This window comes from Lepidochelys olivacea (assembly GCF_965140295.1).
Source record: "Lepidochelys olivacea isolate rLepOli2 genome assembly, chromosome: 4".
Classification (NCBI taxonomy): Eukaryota; Metazoa; Chordata; order Testudines; family Cheloniidae; genus Lepidochelys; species Lepidochelys olivacea.
Genome location: NC_140414.1, coordinates 123,481,830 through 123,498,791, shown reverse-complemented (window position 1 = coordinate 123,498,791; position 16,962 = coordinate 123,481,830). Strand labels below are relative to the sequence as shown.

General features: G+C 42.7%; 1 protein-coding gene across 1 annotated transcript in view; it reads left to right on the top strand.

Annotated features, from left to right (window-relative positions):
* The window catches only part of EVC2 (EvC ciliary complex subunit 2), a gene marked incomplete at its 5' end in the record, with an annotated part of 185,799 nt that extends 169,211 nt beyond the window's left edge, over positions 1–16,588 (top strand). Inside the window, 2 exons of the mRNA XM_084626746.1 lie at positions 6,794–6,854; positions 16,530–16,588. Of these exons, the coding sequence (XP_084482872.1) occupies positions 6,794–6,854; positions 16,530–16,573 (105 nt within the window). The 3' untranslated portion in view covers positions 16,574–16,588. The remainder of the gene's footprint in view (positions 1–6,793; positions 6,855–16,529) is intronic.
* Between the last annotated feature and the right edge of the window lie 374 nt (positions 16,589–16,962).

Here is a 16,962-nt window from a genome sequence, read left to right as displayed (position 1 = left end):
AAATAACATCCACACAGTAGGTGGAGGTCGGGCAGAACCAGCAAATGCGACATTCCCCTCCCCTTACCAACAGCCCTCCTGCTTATCAGTGGACTCACTAAGGTAAAAAGAGATCCCACTTTAAACTGTAGAAGCCCTAGAAAAATAACTAATGAAAAGAATCAGGGGAACTAATAATAAATTCCCTTTGTCAGGGAACATTACTCCAGGACACAACAATTTCTGTAAATCATTAAAGAAAAGAAAATAACTCCTCTAACAAAATGACTTGCATAGTAACCATGTCAGTTTAATAAACATTGGTAGCTTTAGCCTTCATACCTGAAGGGTGCTTTGCCAGCATTTACAAATTAAGATGTTTATAACTAGCCATTTTAACCCACTGGTGAGCACAAATTACTTTTCCCCTATGCAGTGAGGGGGTGAGTCTGTTACAGCTCCCAGACACAGAACCAGGGCCCAGATCCTTAAAGGAATGTAGTCCTTTATCTGCATATTTAGGGGCCTAAGCTTACCGTTCAGGCAACACTGACATTTTCAAAGCCACTGCTCAGCTGCTCCTGAAACCTGGATGTGCCCATGTCTCCTAGGTACCTACGTTGCTGCTTGTTGGAATTGTCAAAGCCACCTAATTGCTGATACCATCCCACAGCTAATGAGATGCTTAGAGCTCAAGCCAAAGGCCTGGAGGCGCCAAAGTGGGATTTTCTAGTCTAGGTAGTCGGGGGCTTGCCAATCTCTTCAGCAAGGCCCATCCCACAGGCAGACTCAGAACAGGCCTCACATCTGTTACCTGCCAACCCCCACAGCAGGAGGGTTGGAGGCAGCCTATCAGTAGGTAAAGGGGCACACAGAAGACAACCAGGGACACAGATATGTAGGGGAGTGTGAAAGAGGTCTCAATGGTGAAAGAAATGTTTTTGGCTGGTAGGACATGGGCTACCTAAGCAGCTGACCTACCTTAGGAGGTGCCTACCTCCAGGAGAGGGTTTGTAGCGGAGGATTTCAAGCGGAGAGGCACGTATCTCTGGCATGTCAACCACGGCAGCTGATTAAGCACCTAACCCTCCCCCCCCCATCCCTTTTTTTAGGCATTTCACTCTTGGCTAGCTTAGGTGGGTCACCTTTGTCCAGCTTGTCCTCGTCCGTCCCTCCAGAAACACAAGTCGACGCCAGACCATTCCGTTTTGTTGTGAAGACATTCTTTCCATTTCTGGCCAAAGAGTTTTGTCATGGGATCGACCCAGCGCATTTTCAGTCTGCAGTTGCTTGTGGTCTCTGGGGATCCAGTCACTGATGCAGATTGTCCACCTATTGTCTTACCTGCGAACTACATGACCTGCCCATCTTCACTTTGCATCGTACATCTCCTGGACTACATTGGTCACCTCTGTATGCCTTCTGATCTCTTCATTTGGTATATGGTCACGGAGCTATATCCTGCACATTTGCCTTTCCATTGCTCTCTGGGTGATAGCGAATTTTTCTTCCTCCACTTTAGTTGTTGACCAGCTTTCCAGCTTAGGTAGATGGTATCTGAAAATCCCTTCCTCGAGCACCTAGCTCTCCCCACGCCTTGTATGGGGAGCCTGAGTGCCTAGCGTGGGGCTGAAAGTTCCCTGGGCAGCAGGCTGCCAAAGGGTTAGGCACTGCAATACTGACCAGAGCAATGTCTAAGTAAGTCTTTAACACCTGGGCCCTGGTTCTTTATTTCAGGTTATAGGGACTCTTGCCTATAGGTCTGTAGGTCACTGGTTTGGTCCCTGGTCTTGGCCAATATGGTGGCCATCACAAAGGCTTCCTCGGATTTAGTATTAAATAGCAATAAATGTAGTTTGTGGTTTACTGTTCAACAGCTATGAATTTCCATCCCTATGAAAAGCCAGACTGTGACATTCAGGTATAGGTGCACCATGGGAAAGGAGTATAGTTAATCTTGCAGCTCCTGTGGAGCAATTTAACTCAGCCTTAGGGAGATGCAATAAGTCTACTTCTGCATTGCCTTGCATCTTGTTACTTACAAAGTGTATGCTGTGAAATCAGAATGTTACCATTTCATGCTACATGCAAGGCAGTGAAAATCTGGTCCAATGCCTCCTGGAGCTTGGCCTTTTAACAGCCCTTTAGGAGAGATGAGTACGCTATTCTCTATGGCTCATACAAGTGGTGGTGGACCCTCTGGGGAGCTATCAGGGAGTAGTTCTTGTGCTCAGCGGAATATAAGAACTGCTGTTGCTAGTGGCTTCATATGGAGATGCTGGCTTTTTGGCCCAGATCATCAAAGGGATTTAAAGCACCTAACTCCCACTGGGCACCTAACTACCTTTAAGGATCTGGGCCTTTGTGCCCGCCACTTTGTATCGCTGCATGAGACTCAGGCACAATCTAATCCAAATGCTGCAATCCATCCCTTCTTAAACTCTTTAAAAGCAGTATTGCCAACCCCAAGCACTGATTGGCTTTAAAACAATGTTTCTTCTTAGTTTCCTTCTGATTTTTGAGCCTTCATATTTTCAAGCTTTTTTCTGTGATCATGAAGGCCTAAAAAAACTTACTTTTCCTTACAGTGGAACCTAAGAGTCCTGTGTAATCACATGACTCCAGGAGCCTGGGCTTTAAAAGAAAATCACCAATTATCATAACGAGACTTGTGGTAAACTGCAAGAGTTGGCAACACTGGAAGAGGTCCATATGTGGGACCTGTGCAATCTCTTCTGCACTGATGTGAATATCAGCCAAAATATATAGATATTATATTAAAATATTCTTTTGTGTGTGTTACACCTTGTAGCTTCACTAAGTATATTAGTTAGCAAATTCCACTTCATTCATTTTGAGTGACCAGAATCCTTTCTGTCTCGCTACCAGTCTGAATGTGGAATTGAAACAATGTCTAAAATCACAATGTTACAAGAAAACAGTGTGCAGGTGGCCTGGTCCTCTTTATAAGGGCTGAGATTTAAAACACTTTATTTTTCCTGTCTCCATTTCTCTGGTTGGCAATGTAAGTGATGTTGGTACCCATTTAGCAGGTAAGAAATTACTTAATCAATTGTTTGACCACAGTATAGCGATATTAGACTATGTACAGAGATGCTGTCAATGTAAATCTGGCTCCAGATTAAAATATTGTCAAATCAAGCTTTTATAAAACAGCAGACCAATAGAAAGTTTCCACATTTTGCAAACAAATTCCAAGGAGACAGTTGTGTGTAAACAAAATATTGCTCTGCTGTGGCTGGAACCAAAGGGTTGCTGTGGTCAGACAAGTATAACTGTATGTAAACAAAAGTGAAGCTTATTGAAATGTAATGTCTAAACTGAGAGAAACAGAAGCAAATATAATCACTGATAAACTAGATCAATAAGATCAATTCTGAAAAATAATTATTTGCTTTTATTTGAATCTAGTGAGTCATGCCACTTTCATTTATTCTCTCTTCTTCCTCCAGTTGCTATTTTAGCACCTTTATTTTTCAGGGGGAGACCTGAGTTTTATGCTGTTGTTCTAATACAGCACAGTGCCAATAATTGCACCCCTTCCCATCAATGACTCTCACTTCCTGAGTCTCTGGCAGCGGGTTAGTCCTCTTGAAATTAACTGACCCAGTTCTCCGGCCTGGTCTACACTTAAAAGGTTTGCTCATACAACTATGGCCTTGGCTATGTTTGGTGAGGGTGGGATCCCTGTGGCTACACAGCACAGTGAAAGGCAGGCTGCATCCACACTCACTGTGGTGGATAGCTACACATGGCTGTGACAGGCTGTGGCAGGGGGAGCCAGTGGGACACTACACTGCTAAAAATAGAAGTGTAGATGTGGGGAGGCATTGCTTGGGTGTGTAGAGAGCCATGTCAGGTACATACCCTAGGCTTCTGATGTGTCTGTACTCTACTTGCCTAAGCAGCACGCTGCTATTTATACCCATGCCCGCTGCGTGTGCAGTGTCTTCCCTACATGCTCCTGTAAGTGGAGACCTACACTATAGCAGTGTGGCTAGTGCAGATGCAGCACAAAATTACTTTTGGTTGTGTAGGTTTATAGCAGTTCATAGAGTGAAACAAGTATATCAACAGAAGCATTTTAATGCCACTATAAATGTGTCTGCACTAGAGGTTTTGCCAGCATAAAAATGTTACAGAAAATAAATGGAAAAATTTATAAATAAATAAATCACACCGCTAACCAACATTGCTATACTGGCAAAAGATTCTAGTGCAAACCCGGACTCCATTGCCTTGCACTTTTCTAGTCCATGGCACCTATGCAAAGTGGATGTGAAATGCTAACAAAGCAGCACTGTTAGTGTTTTGCACCCACTTTCCACTCATATTGCACTGCTGTAAGTAGTTATATAAGGAACAAGGCTGTGAAGAGACAAACCTAGTATTCGCAAAAAGAAAAGGAGTACTTGTGGCACCTTAGAGACTAACCAATTTATTTGAGCATAAGCTTTCGTGAGCTACAGTTCACTTCATCAGGTGCATACTGTGGAAAATACAGAAGTTGTTTTTATACACATAGACCATGAAAAAATGGGTGTTTATCACTACAAAAGGTTTTCTCTCCCCCCACCCCACTCTCCTGCTGGTAATAGCTTATCTAAAGTGATCAGTCTCCTTACAATGTGTATGATAATCAAGGTGGGCCATTTCCAGCACAAATCCAGGTTTTCTCCACACCCCACCCCACCCCCGCCCAAAACCCACTCTCCTGTTGGTAATAGCTTATATAAAGTGATCACTCTCCTTACAATGTGTATGATAATCAAGGTGGGCCATTTCCAGCATAAATCCAGGGTTTAACAAGAACGTCTGAGGAACAGTGGGGGGGGGGGGAGGAGGAATAAACCAGGGGAAATAGGTTACTTTTTATAATGAATCAACCACTCCCAGTCTCTATTCAAGCCTAAGTTAATTGTATCCAATTTGCAAATTAATTCCAATTCAGCAGTCTCTCATTGGAGTCTGTTTTCTAAGTGTTTTTGTTGAAGGATAGTCACTTTGAGATCCGAAATCGAGTGACCAGAGAGATTGAAGTGTTCTCCGACTGGTTTATGAATGTTATAATTCTTGACATCTGATTTGTGTCCATTTATTCTTTTACATAGAGACTGTCCGGTTTGGCCAATATACATGGCAGAGAGGCATTGCTGGCACATGACGGTATATATCACATTGGTAGATGTGCAGGTGAACGAGCCTCTGATAGTGTGGCTGATGTTATTAGGCCCTGTGATGGTGTCCCCTGAATAGATATGTGGGCACAGTTAGCAACGGGCTTTGTTGCAAGAATAGGTTCCTGGGTTAGTGGTTCTGTTGTGTGGTATGTGGTTGCTGGTGAGTATTTGCTTCAGGCTGGGGGGCTGTCTGTAGGCAAGGACTGGCCTGTCTCCCAAGACTTGTGAGAGTGTTGGGTCGTCCTTCAGGATAGGTTGTCGATCCTTGATAATGCGTTGGAGGGGTTTTAGTTGGGGGCTGAAGGTGACAGCTAGTGGCGTTCTCTTATTTTCTTTGTTAGGCCTGTCCTGTAGTAGGTGACTTCTGGGAACTCTTCTGGCTCTATCAATCTGTTTCTTCACTTCCGCAGGTGGTTATTGTAGTTGTAAGAGTGCTTGATAGAGATCTTGTAGGTGTTTGTCTCTGTCTGAGGGGTTGGAGCAAATGCGGTTGTATCGCAGAGCTTGTCTGTAGACAATGGATCATGTGGTGTGGTCAGGGTGAAAGCTGGAGGCATGTAGGTAGGAATAGCGGTCAGTAGGTTTCCGATATAGGGTGGTGTTTATGTGACCGTCATTTATTAGCACTGTAGTGTCCAGGAAGTGGATCTCTTGTGTGGACTGGACCAAGCTGAGGTTGATGGTGGGATGGAAATTGTTGAAATCATGGTGGAATTCCTCAAGGGCTTCTTTTCCATGCGAATACAGACTAACGCGGCTGTTACTCTGAAACCTAGTATTTGTAAAGCTCTTTATAATGTGTTACATTAATGCTAAATATCATTATTGTATTCTAGGTGATGTGTAATATAAATGATAAATTAATGAGAATTGAGAGCATTCATCACTGTGAATGACTGGGCATTCTACTGGACTTGGTGCATTTCTACTGAACCGTTTTTTCCACCAACATTGTGGCAAAAAGTTTGTGATTTAGGATATCACCTGAAATAAATTAATATCCCTAAAGACACCCTCAGAGAATGTTTGTATCACCTTTTTTCTGGGGAGCAACTGAGAAGGCTACCTAAATTACACCCCACTTAGGCTTTCAGTAATGTGAGTCTCACTCATTTCCTTTTACTTGTTTATCATAGAGATCTGACAGATTTAGTACCCCATTTTCCCATGGCTTCTGCTTGCTTCACCCCCTCTCAATTTCAACTGCATACATTGTTCTTCAATTTATTCTTTAAACTGTTGTGTGGAGTTTTTATATGTTATCAAACAGCTGCCATGTTCCACAGCAGTGGTGGCTTCATTTTGATGTTAGGTGAAGAGATTCCTTCCATATGAGGATGTATTGTTACTAGGGGGAAACATGCTTAATGCCTACTTTGGTTTGTTTATAGAAAAAGTAATCCATAATTGACCATAAGTTAATGAGCTTGCTTTTCCTTTTTTAGTCTTGCCTCTACATCTTTATTTTCCTAGCTTTGTAGCTACAGTTTTAGAATTGTATTGTTCATTGTTAGTAACCTGCATCTCACTTCTTCAACAATTACTTTTGGATAAACTGTTTATTGAAAGGTGCCGGGATCTTTTTCACATATCTCTGCTCTTCTTCATTCCAGCTGAAACTAAAGGTGGAAGGACTGGAATATCAACAGAACAGGCTTTTCTTGCACGACATTGGTGAGGCCTCATCTGGAGTACTGTGTCCAGTTTTGGGCCCCACACTTCAAGAAGGATGTGGATAAATTGGAGAGAGTCCAGCGAAGGGCAACAAAAATTATTAGGGGACTGGAACACATGAGTTATGAGGAGAGGCTGAGGGAGCTGGGATTGTTTAGCCTGCAGAAGAGAAGAATGAGGGGGGATTTGATAGCTGCTTTCAACTACCTGAAAGGGGGTTCCAAAGAGGATGGCTCTAGACTGTTCTCAATGGTAGCAGATGACAGAACGAGGAGTAATGGTCTCAAGTTGCAGTGGGGGAGGTTTAGATTGGATATTAGGAAAAACTTTTTCACTAAGAGGGTGGTGAAACACTGGAATGCGTTACCTAGGGAGGTGGTAGAATCTCCTTCCTTAGAGGTTTTTAAGGTCAGGCTTGACAAAGCCCTGGCTGGGATGATTTAACTGGGAATTGGTCCTGCTTCGAGCAGGGGGTTGGACTAGATGACCTTCTGGGGTCCCTTCCAACCCTGATATTCTATGATTCTATGACTTTAGGGTAGTTTACAGACTCAAAAGCTTTAGAGAAAGATGCCCACATATTCAAATCAAACTTCCAGACTTCCAGGGAGGCTCATCATCTAGAAGTATTACAGAAGGAGACTGTGAATCAAGATATGTAGGTTGTATTCTTGATTCTTAACTTTGTCATTGTAAGATGGTTAGCTAAATTCTCTGATTCCTTATCTGTAAAATGGGATGGTAATGCTGCAGGTGTATTGATCTCATGGTAAAAGGCTACAGTGTGTACTTCTAGATGGTGCAGTCAGAAGGTTTATAAAAGGATGACTTGGAACTTCAGTTAAATCAAAAGGATTTCCCAGTATTTAAGGTAGATGGAAGTGTTAATGGTGAGAGCAGAGGTCTTGGAGACAGGGCTCCTAGGTTATCTGAAATGTTTTAACACTGGCTTTATTTGTGACCTTGGGCAAGTCCTCTCTGTGCTTCATTTAACTCATTGTAAAATGGGAATAACACTTAGCTAGAGGGTGTTTTGAAGCTTAGGTTATTAATGTTTATAAAAAAGAAATCTTGGATAAAAATGCTGTGTAAGGGAGAAATATAATAATTGGCCTGACTTGGGTCTGCTACTTGGGAATCAGGTTTGCTGTCCTCATTTATTGCCATTGCATTTTATTTGTTCCAATACAAGATGATGACACACATCTTACCACAGGTTGTAAGCAGAAGCAGATTGCTGATGGTAAGATGATGTTTGCTTATTCCTTTGGGATGTGTACTCGTTTGGAGGTCTTTGAATTATACAGTCTGCTGTGTACGTTCTTTAAACTACCAATGTTCTTGAAGAAGAAGTTGGACATTATTATGTACACCCTTTGTGATTTAAATGCAGTACATCCAAGGAAACCAGTTTTAATAGGAGTTAACTTTACAACAATAGAGAAAGATCTGACTTCCAAACAGATGTGCTTTTCTTCCACCAGCCTTTTCTGTGTTCTTGGTTTGTTTGAAGGGAGATTAGTGAGTAAAAATATTTAGTAATACAAACACTGAAAACAACAACATTAATGCAGTATAGAATTGTACATTATACATAAATTCATTCTGAACACTGACAAAGTCCTAAATCCTGGATCCTGTGAAAACGTACATGCATGGGGAACTTTGCACATGTGAGTAATTTCATTGAGTTTAATGGGACTACTTACATGGGGAAAGTTCCACGTATGCATAAGTGTTTGCAGGATTGGGGCCTACATGAAGTTTCAGAATGAGTAAAAACTGCAAACCATTAGTCAATGTTATGAGCATGAAGAGTTCAGTGACTGTAAAAATGAATAATTGAAATTAATTTGTAATTGCTGGAAAGTTTTTTTTCCTAATATAGTTTCTCTTCTGTTTATGGAAGTGTGCATAGTTAGTGATTAAATCAAGCAATGTATACTGACAGGATTCTTATTCTTAATTATACATTTGCTTGAAGTTCTTTTGGAAGTTCATTTAAAAAAAAATGTGATCCCAGTTGTCTATGTAAACTTCCTTTGACATGCATGCAGGAATGCGTTTGTCATTGATAACACTCTAATCTGGGTAATCTTAAGGGCTACATTTTCAGAAGTGATCTCTAGTTATGGATGCTCTAGTTTTGGGGTGTTTCAAGTTAGGCATCCAGGATTACAAGCCACTTTTGAACATTTGACCCGTAATACTTAAACTTTTCATTTTACCTTAAAAAAAAATTAAAGCTTTACGACGTTAAGGTTTTTCTTTACAAATTCTCTTTCACACACTCTGAGTAGTAAAATTTGCATTGCAAAATGTTTCTTTTTCACTTTATAGAAATGTTTGCAGTATTTCACAAGTGGGGCTATTCCTCTATGCACGACAAATGCACCCACTGTTGCAGCTGAGCTCACGTTAACTTCCTAAAGGCCTGGAGAGATCAGGAAGGCCTGCTTATAACATCACTTCCACTCAAGCTGGAGCTATGGCCCCAAGCCCTGACATCTCCAGGCCTGAATTTGGTTCAAACAGGGGAAGAGCTCTGACATGAACAATGGTCACAAATGCTACAACTGATCCAGACATTTTCCTCAGTGTTCTTAACTCGCAGGATGGACACAGTTAATTTACCACCACATTGTGATCAGCCGGGGCAGAAAGTCCAGCAGAGCCATCAGCCCCTGCCAAGAAGGATATGGGAAGTGGATCACAAAGACCTGAAGGCTATGCTAGATTTAGGAGTCATCAAGGAGTCCCACAGCAAGCAGAGGAGCCCTATCATGCTGGTGCCAAAGATGGACAGGTCAACTATATTTTACATCGACATTAGGAAAGATCAGAAGCTTTGTCTAAAGGTCTTGTTCTGTGCTGGGGTCCCCACATGGAAATTTGGTACCCCGTGTGGAGGAATCTGCAGGACTGGGTTGAGCCAGCAGCAGCAGAATCAGCAGAAACTCTGCAGAAAGCCCTAGATGGATAGGAAGGGGTGGTGGAGCAGATCTGATGTCATGGCAAGGCCTGACTGGACCCCCAGTGGTAACAATACTGTGCTGACTTCACAGCGCTCTGGCCTACCAAGCTGGTTGCAGCGGAGTCAAAATCACAGAACTGGTCCAATCGCAGTTCTGTCTGATCTGGTGCAGAGAGAAGAGAGCAACCATGAATGCCCTGACTACCACTGAGATTTATTTGCCCTATGAATAGGGGTGGCAATAGGGGGCTGGCATTGGTGGAGACCATTCTGGACCCCTATAATATGGACATTTATTATTTCGAGTTGTGGGTGGGGCATTGAGCAAACTACTGAGGTGTTGATTGGAGGTGCTGAAATTTCTCATATGCCAATATATATGCTGGGTTTTCATGTTTCTTGTGACTTATTTTCCCTTTTTCCCCCAAATAAAAAGATACTTTTATGTGCCATGTTCCCAAAGGACTTTGGAGTGCTTGGGGGGGGGGGCAGGGAAGGGGGGGGGGAAGATGTCTGCAAAGGTGACCAGAGAAGTGTTGGGTTTTTTTAATTTCCCAGAGCCATAAATGGTAGTATGGCTTTGTGTGGGGCCTCAGGCCATAGCTTTATTTAATTTAAGAAAAGGAATCCTGGACAGATTGAACCCACCCATTTGTATCTGACAGAAGGTTACATATAGAGTCCTAGCCTATCTTCTATTGTGCTTACTACCTGCATTTAGCCCTAGTGAGATAGGCTGCTGACTAACTATTTCCTTAAATCACTCAGGTCCCAACTGAGCTGGTTTGCTTCAACTGAAGAGGGCTGGAAGCTGCACCCCATTTGTCTCCCCACAACGCATTTATGCAATACCATAGATTTGCTGATCCCTCACAGGACCACTTTGTGTTCCCCATCTCAAAGTGGCCTTTCCTCAACAGGCCCTTCAGTGGCACAGGCATTCAAAAACTCCCTGAGCTAATCTTACAGAGTACGGTACAGTTCCCTTCTCTATTCTTTTCACCCAGGGGGATGATTGGCCCTCATTACTGAGTTGAGCCAGAGTAAAAGCGTCAGGACTTAGGTCCACTGGCATCACAATGCGACTCTTGAATAAAACATCCAGTGAAAAATCATGCAGCCTCTGAATAAGCCAATTTTCAGCCAGCCATAAAATATGCAACACATTCCCTTGTGAGAAAAATCTCACGTACAGTGCCGTAGTGAGCTGTTTGAGAGAGATTAAAATTCTGTTGCACAAACCCCTCCAAGATTTTCTACAGAAAAGTTACTGGCATTCTCCTATGGGCGCCTGGTACATGGCAGGATGCTGCAATACTGCTGAGAAAGATATTGAAAACAATCTCCTGCGTGTTGGTGCCAAGGATGCCATTACTGTGCTGATGAGCTCATAGTGACATCACCACAAAATGATTTTATCCGGCAAACCGTTTTTCTGCCACGTTTCAGAATGTTCAGGTGTAAGAGAGAGAGAGAGAGAGGTTTTCTTCCTTGTTTAAATATATATATATAGGGAGAAGTATGAGAAAAATATTTCCTCTAGCTATCAGAAATAAGATTTTCCATTAGAATGCAAGAAAGGACAGTGCTGCATGTCTTTGAAGGTAAGAAGGTGACAGAATCAGCCAGGTTGGGTCTTCCAGTGTTTACTCATCTGACCTGTCCCATTGAATTCAATAAGACTATTTGAATGAGTGAAGATTGCAGGATCTGGTCAATATGGCGGATGTATATGGCATCGTGCCACTGAATCAGAAATGGAGAGTATTCAGTGTGGGATACATGATCTAAAACCTATCTAGGTCATTACCACTGTCAAGGCTGCCCTATACACAGACATTGATGTATTAACTTTGGCAGCACTTGTGCATCTTATCATGCCAATAAAGTTCCTGAAATTAAAATTGGATTGAAGAGAGTAAGAGAGAGATTATTACATCAAAGGGAGGCCTTTGTTAACTAAGTGAAACCAGGGAGGTAAAGGAGTTGGAGAATTCAAACTGATCCGAGTGTGGGAAGAAATTATTTCAGAGGAGAATTTATTTCTCCAAGGCCCATGTATACTAGAACTTAGTAGAGTGTAGATGGGACTTCAGCAAACTGGTTGTGTGTTTTCATTTAGATCTGAGGTTTTTTTCTTAAGAAGGGTTGTGTTACAGTGTCTGAGAAAGGTCAGGCTTGGTTTACACACAGGGGCTGGGTGGTAGGGCAGTGGCAACCCAGACCCCAATCCTGTGCCAGCCGGCTGCCTGCCCTGGACTCCTGCCACGCGGCTGCCCCAGTCCCCAGAGCTTGTGAGGCCAGGCGGCTGCCCCAGACATGGATCCTGCAGGGCCAGCTGGCTGCCCCAGACCTTGTGGGGCAGGCTGACTGCCCTGGTCCCCTGACACACAGCTGCCCCGGACTGGCTGGCTTCCCTGGTCCCCCGCCATGCAGCTGCCCCGGAGCTTGCAGGGCTGAGCAGCTGCCCCAGGCCCTCAACCCCACTGGGCCCACCAGGAGCCCTAGACCCCCAACTGTGCCGTGCTGAGCTGCAAGGAAACCCAGAACCCTCCATGACGGGCTGCCGGGAAGCTGGGACCCCGCCACGGGAGCTGGCCTTTAGTACACAGCTGAGCTGGGCTGCCGCTGTGTGCTAATTGGTCTACGCTATGGCTTGTAACTGCACTGGCAACAGTTTTCAGACTCATACTTTAAGGTCAGAAGGGACCATCATGATCATCTAGTCTGATCTCCTTCACATTGCAGGCTACAGAACCTTACCCACCCACTCCTGAAATAGACCCCTAGCCTCTGGCTGAGTTACTGAAGTCCTCAAATCATGGTTTAAAGACTTCAAGTTACAGAGAATTCACCATTTGCAGTAGTTTAAACCTGCAAGTGACCCGTGCCCCATGCTGCAGAAGAAGGTGAAAAAAACCCAGGATCTCTGCCAATCTGACTTGGGGGAAAATTCAGTTTTCAAACTTGGCTATAACTAGAGCTGATCAATATGTTTTATTTTTTTTATGAAAGGTTTAGTTGAAAAAATGGCCTTTATTTCAAAATCAAAAAGTTTTGCAAATAATATTAATTTTAAATGTTTTAGAACTTTTGCAACAAAATAGAAAATGAAAATATTAGCTCCCCAACAAATTAGTTCTCCCCCGTCTCCACTCTTCCTTCTCTCCTTTTCCCTATTGCTCTTTCTTTTTCAAAAATGGCTGAAAACCCTATTTTCCTCTCATTTTTAAAAAGGGGAGCAAGCGGAAGGGAACAGAAAAATAAATCATGAAAATTTCTGCATAAAAACTACTTCTCCACTTTGAACCCTGAAAAATGAAAAACATTTCAAACATTTTTATGAAACTGATTTTTCCTTTTTTGCCAAGCTGTAGTTATAATGTGACACTGAATGGGTTAAGAGGAGCTGGAGAGCTCTAGTAGTGCACACAAAGGATATGCCAGGATCACTTTCAGATGAGACCCAGCTGTAGAAGTGGTTACTGTAAAGGCATGGCAGAAGGATGAGGAAGCCCAGGGGAAGAGTAGGTCTTGGGGTTCTTTCTTGGGAAAAAATTGGTGACATGGAGCAGCTACCAGGGTACCGCAAATTCCAGTGGTGAGCTCTGATAAAAAAGGCAGGATCTGGACTTCCAGGGAAAGAGCCCTGGGAGGTGCTCAAGCAGGGGAAACTTAAGAGGGGCCAGATCTAAACAGACACACCTTGACTGCTCACTACAGTGACCCTGGCCTGGAACCCAAAGGAGAGGGAGAGCCTTGGTTCCCCTGCCAGTCACTGGAAAAAGTGATGTAAAGTCCCCAATATAAGAGGCTAAGGATTCCTGAGAGTCCTGAGATAAGAGGTTGTAAGGCCCACTGGGCCCAGAGTTGGGGCCTGAAGATCTGGTGTACATTGGACTTCTATTTACTGGACTCTGTTATCCTGGAAGGGGGGTAGGGGATTATAAGTAACCTGGCAAGAGGGCTGAGTCATGAGAAGAGGAAGATCACTAGAGGGCTGGAGTGGCCATTGGCAGGAGGCGCCAGATAAAGAGAGCCTGCTATGCCATGTCCAGGTGTGAGAGGGCACATATGTGGTGGGTCTACTTTTCTCCAATCTCTTCTACAGCCTTACATGATGGATCTCAGTTAAATCTTATTAGTACGTTAGCAGCAGGTTATTGCACTAGCTGGATTACAACAGTATTTTGAAACCTTGCTAGAAACCTACAGCTCAGTCGTGTTCCCACTGAATTTGTGTTATGCCAGCAACTTCAATGGGAGAAGTATTAGGCCTTTACCTTCTAGCATGGTTTCAACTAATACAATTGTAATGAAAGAAAGGAGCCAATCAATTTACTCACAGTGAGCAGAGAACTTGTTTTATAACAGATCTCTCAGTCCTTATGACCTCTCAGTCCTTGTTCTTTAAGAAAACCTGAATGACACCTTCAAAAGACAAGTCTGTGAGCTTAAATTCATAACTTTGCTAGACACTAAAAATCATGGATTCAAATCCATGAACTGGATTTATGGTTCATTACAACAATCTGTAACCCACTAACCCTCCTTCGTCCTAGGACTGCAGAGCTGTGAACTGCCCTCTTCACCCTGAATGGTGTCTTGCAACATGTGTTAACGCCTTATGCTTAACAATCTGTTCCACCTTGTATTAAGCTGTGACTTCTGAGTACCTTTTCCAGACCTGAAGAAGAGCTCTGTGTAGGTGGAAAGCTCATCTCTCTCTCACCAGCTGAAGTTGGTCCAATAAAAGATATTGCCCCCCCACCTTGTCTCTCTAATATGACGGAAAACCTAGTCAGTGGCTGAGACTGACGCGGAATCACAGAATATCAGGGTTGGAAGGGACCTCAGGATGTCATCTAGTCCAACCCCCTGCTCAAAGCAGGACCAATCCCCAGCTAAGTCATCCAAGCCAGGGCTTTGTCAAGCCTGACCTTATAAACCTCTAAGGAAGGAGATTCCACCACCTCCCTAGGTAACCCATTCCAGTGCTTCACCACCCTCCTAGAGAAAAAGATTTTCCTAATATCCAACCTAGACCTCCCCCATCCAACCTAAGCCTCCACATGTTCATGGACATTTGTGTTCGCTGTACCCAAGATCAGATAGGGAGTAGAGAGACTCTGAGCCAGACCAAAATCAAATGATGTGTCTCAATGAAGAAGGCTCAGGAGTGGGAGACTGGAGGTCTGGAGTGAAATCCTGGACACACTGAAATCAATGGGAGTATTGGCATTGACTTCAGTGCAGCCAGGATTCCACCTTTGAATTTTATTTCTGGCTCTGCAAGCAGACTTCCTGAGTGACTTTGGGTAAACTGCTTTATCTTTTAGCGCATCCGTTTCACCATCTGTAAAATGGCAACAATAATGCCTACTGACCTTTGCAGATCTCGAGGTCCAGAAGAAGAAAAGCTGCAATATATTATTATTATTATTTCTTAATACTTGTAGAATCTCTACTAGTTTGTTTTGAAAATGTTTTTAATTTATATCTGAGATTAGTTAAACAGAGTGGAAGATCTTATAATTCTAATATTAAATCGCATGTTAATCATCTTTTGTTTTGTTTCAAGGGTACAATTGTTTTCTGATGCCTTTGAGTCAGTAAGAATAGAAAGACTTTACAGAATGAGAACAGATGTAAAACAATTGTTTTAATTTGTTCATTCTTGGAGAGTTACATATTGGATAAAACATGGCCCTGGAATACGTACCAGGCTGTAATTTACATTATAAAACAGCAGCAACATAACTTGAAAGTGAGCGTATTCCCTCCAGCCACTGTGGTTTCCTATCAGTGATGCAATGCTGGCCCTAATGCTTTTCAATTGCTCTAGACAACCATTTAGTGACATTTTCAGAAATGGCCTCTGACTTGGGGTGCCTCAGTTCTTGGGTGTCCAACTTGAGACTCTTCAAGCTTGATTTTCAGAGGAGGTAGACACCCTCAATGATGGCCCTGGGTGCCCTAGCATCTCTGAAAATCAAGCCTGGAGGTGTCTTAGGTTAGGCGCTGAAAAATTAACATCCCCCCGTCAGTGGTCCCTTTTGGAAAATTTTAGCCTAAATAAGTATTTACAGTCATCTAACCTCCATATTTGTATGTTCAAAACATTTTGTATAGTAATCATAGGAAACACATGGAACACTGCTGGTTCCCATATCTATTAAGCAAAAAGTTAAGGACCATGAGTTTCTTATGTTATAAGCCATCTGCATTAATGCATTGTAGTTGTCAAGTGTATAAAGACTTAAAACCAGATTCTGCAACTCTCACACTGAGAAGCACCTTACTCCTCAAATAGTCCTGTTGAAGTCAACTGATTTCAGCGCACTCAGTATATCCACCATTTCTGTAGTTAGCAGGAATGTAGACCCTACTGCTGCACTGACTGACCTCAGTGAGAGTTTTGTCATTGAGCAGAAGTAGGGTTGCGCCCTACGGTCTGATCCACTATCAGGAGATCAGAGAAAATTAGAGAGTCAATATGCTACAAGAGCTGCAATATCTAGATACAATGGAATGTGTTGGGGGATAGAATCTTGGTTTTATTTCTGAATACTTTGTGAATTCAAAGTGGCTTCTCATCTTTCGACACCATCTCATGAGAATTAATGTCCGGAGAGCCTATATTTGACTAATAGGGCCCATTTATATTGTTCTACGAATTCACTAATTCTTTTTTGTTTCAGATGATATTGCCGTGTATGGGAACAGATGCTCAGTTGTACAATAATGACTCTAACTGCAAGTTGTTCATCATGAGCCATACAACTGCATTACAGAAATTAAGAGTATTGATCATGTCTCTGGGTATTTTTCCATCAACGTTAAGAGGAAATTCTTTGTTTCCGAGGCTTGACACAAACGCAAAGGAGCCAGTTATGCACTCTGGAATTTGCATTACCTGTACAGTTGGATACTAACATTTCTTTTTTTAAATCTGAATTGAAATTTTTAACACATGTAGCATAATACAGAGAACCAGATCTTCAGCTGGTGGAAAGCAGCATGGTTCCATTTACACCAGCTGAAGCCGCCTGGCTTTTTTTTTTTAATTCATTTTTTAAACTTTAATAAGCACAGGTAAGTGGGGGGAAATATTGTTTCATAATTTTAATTTTG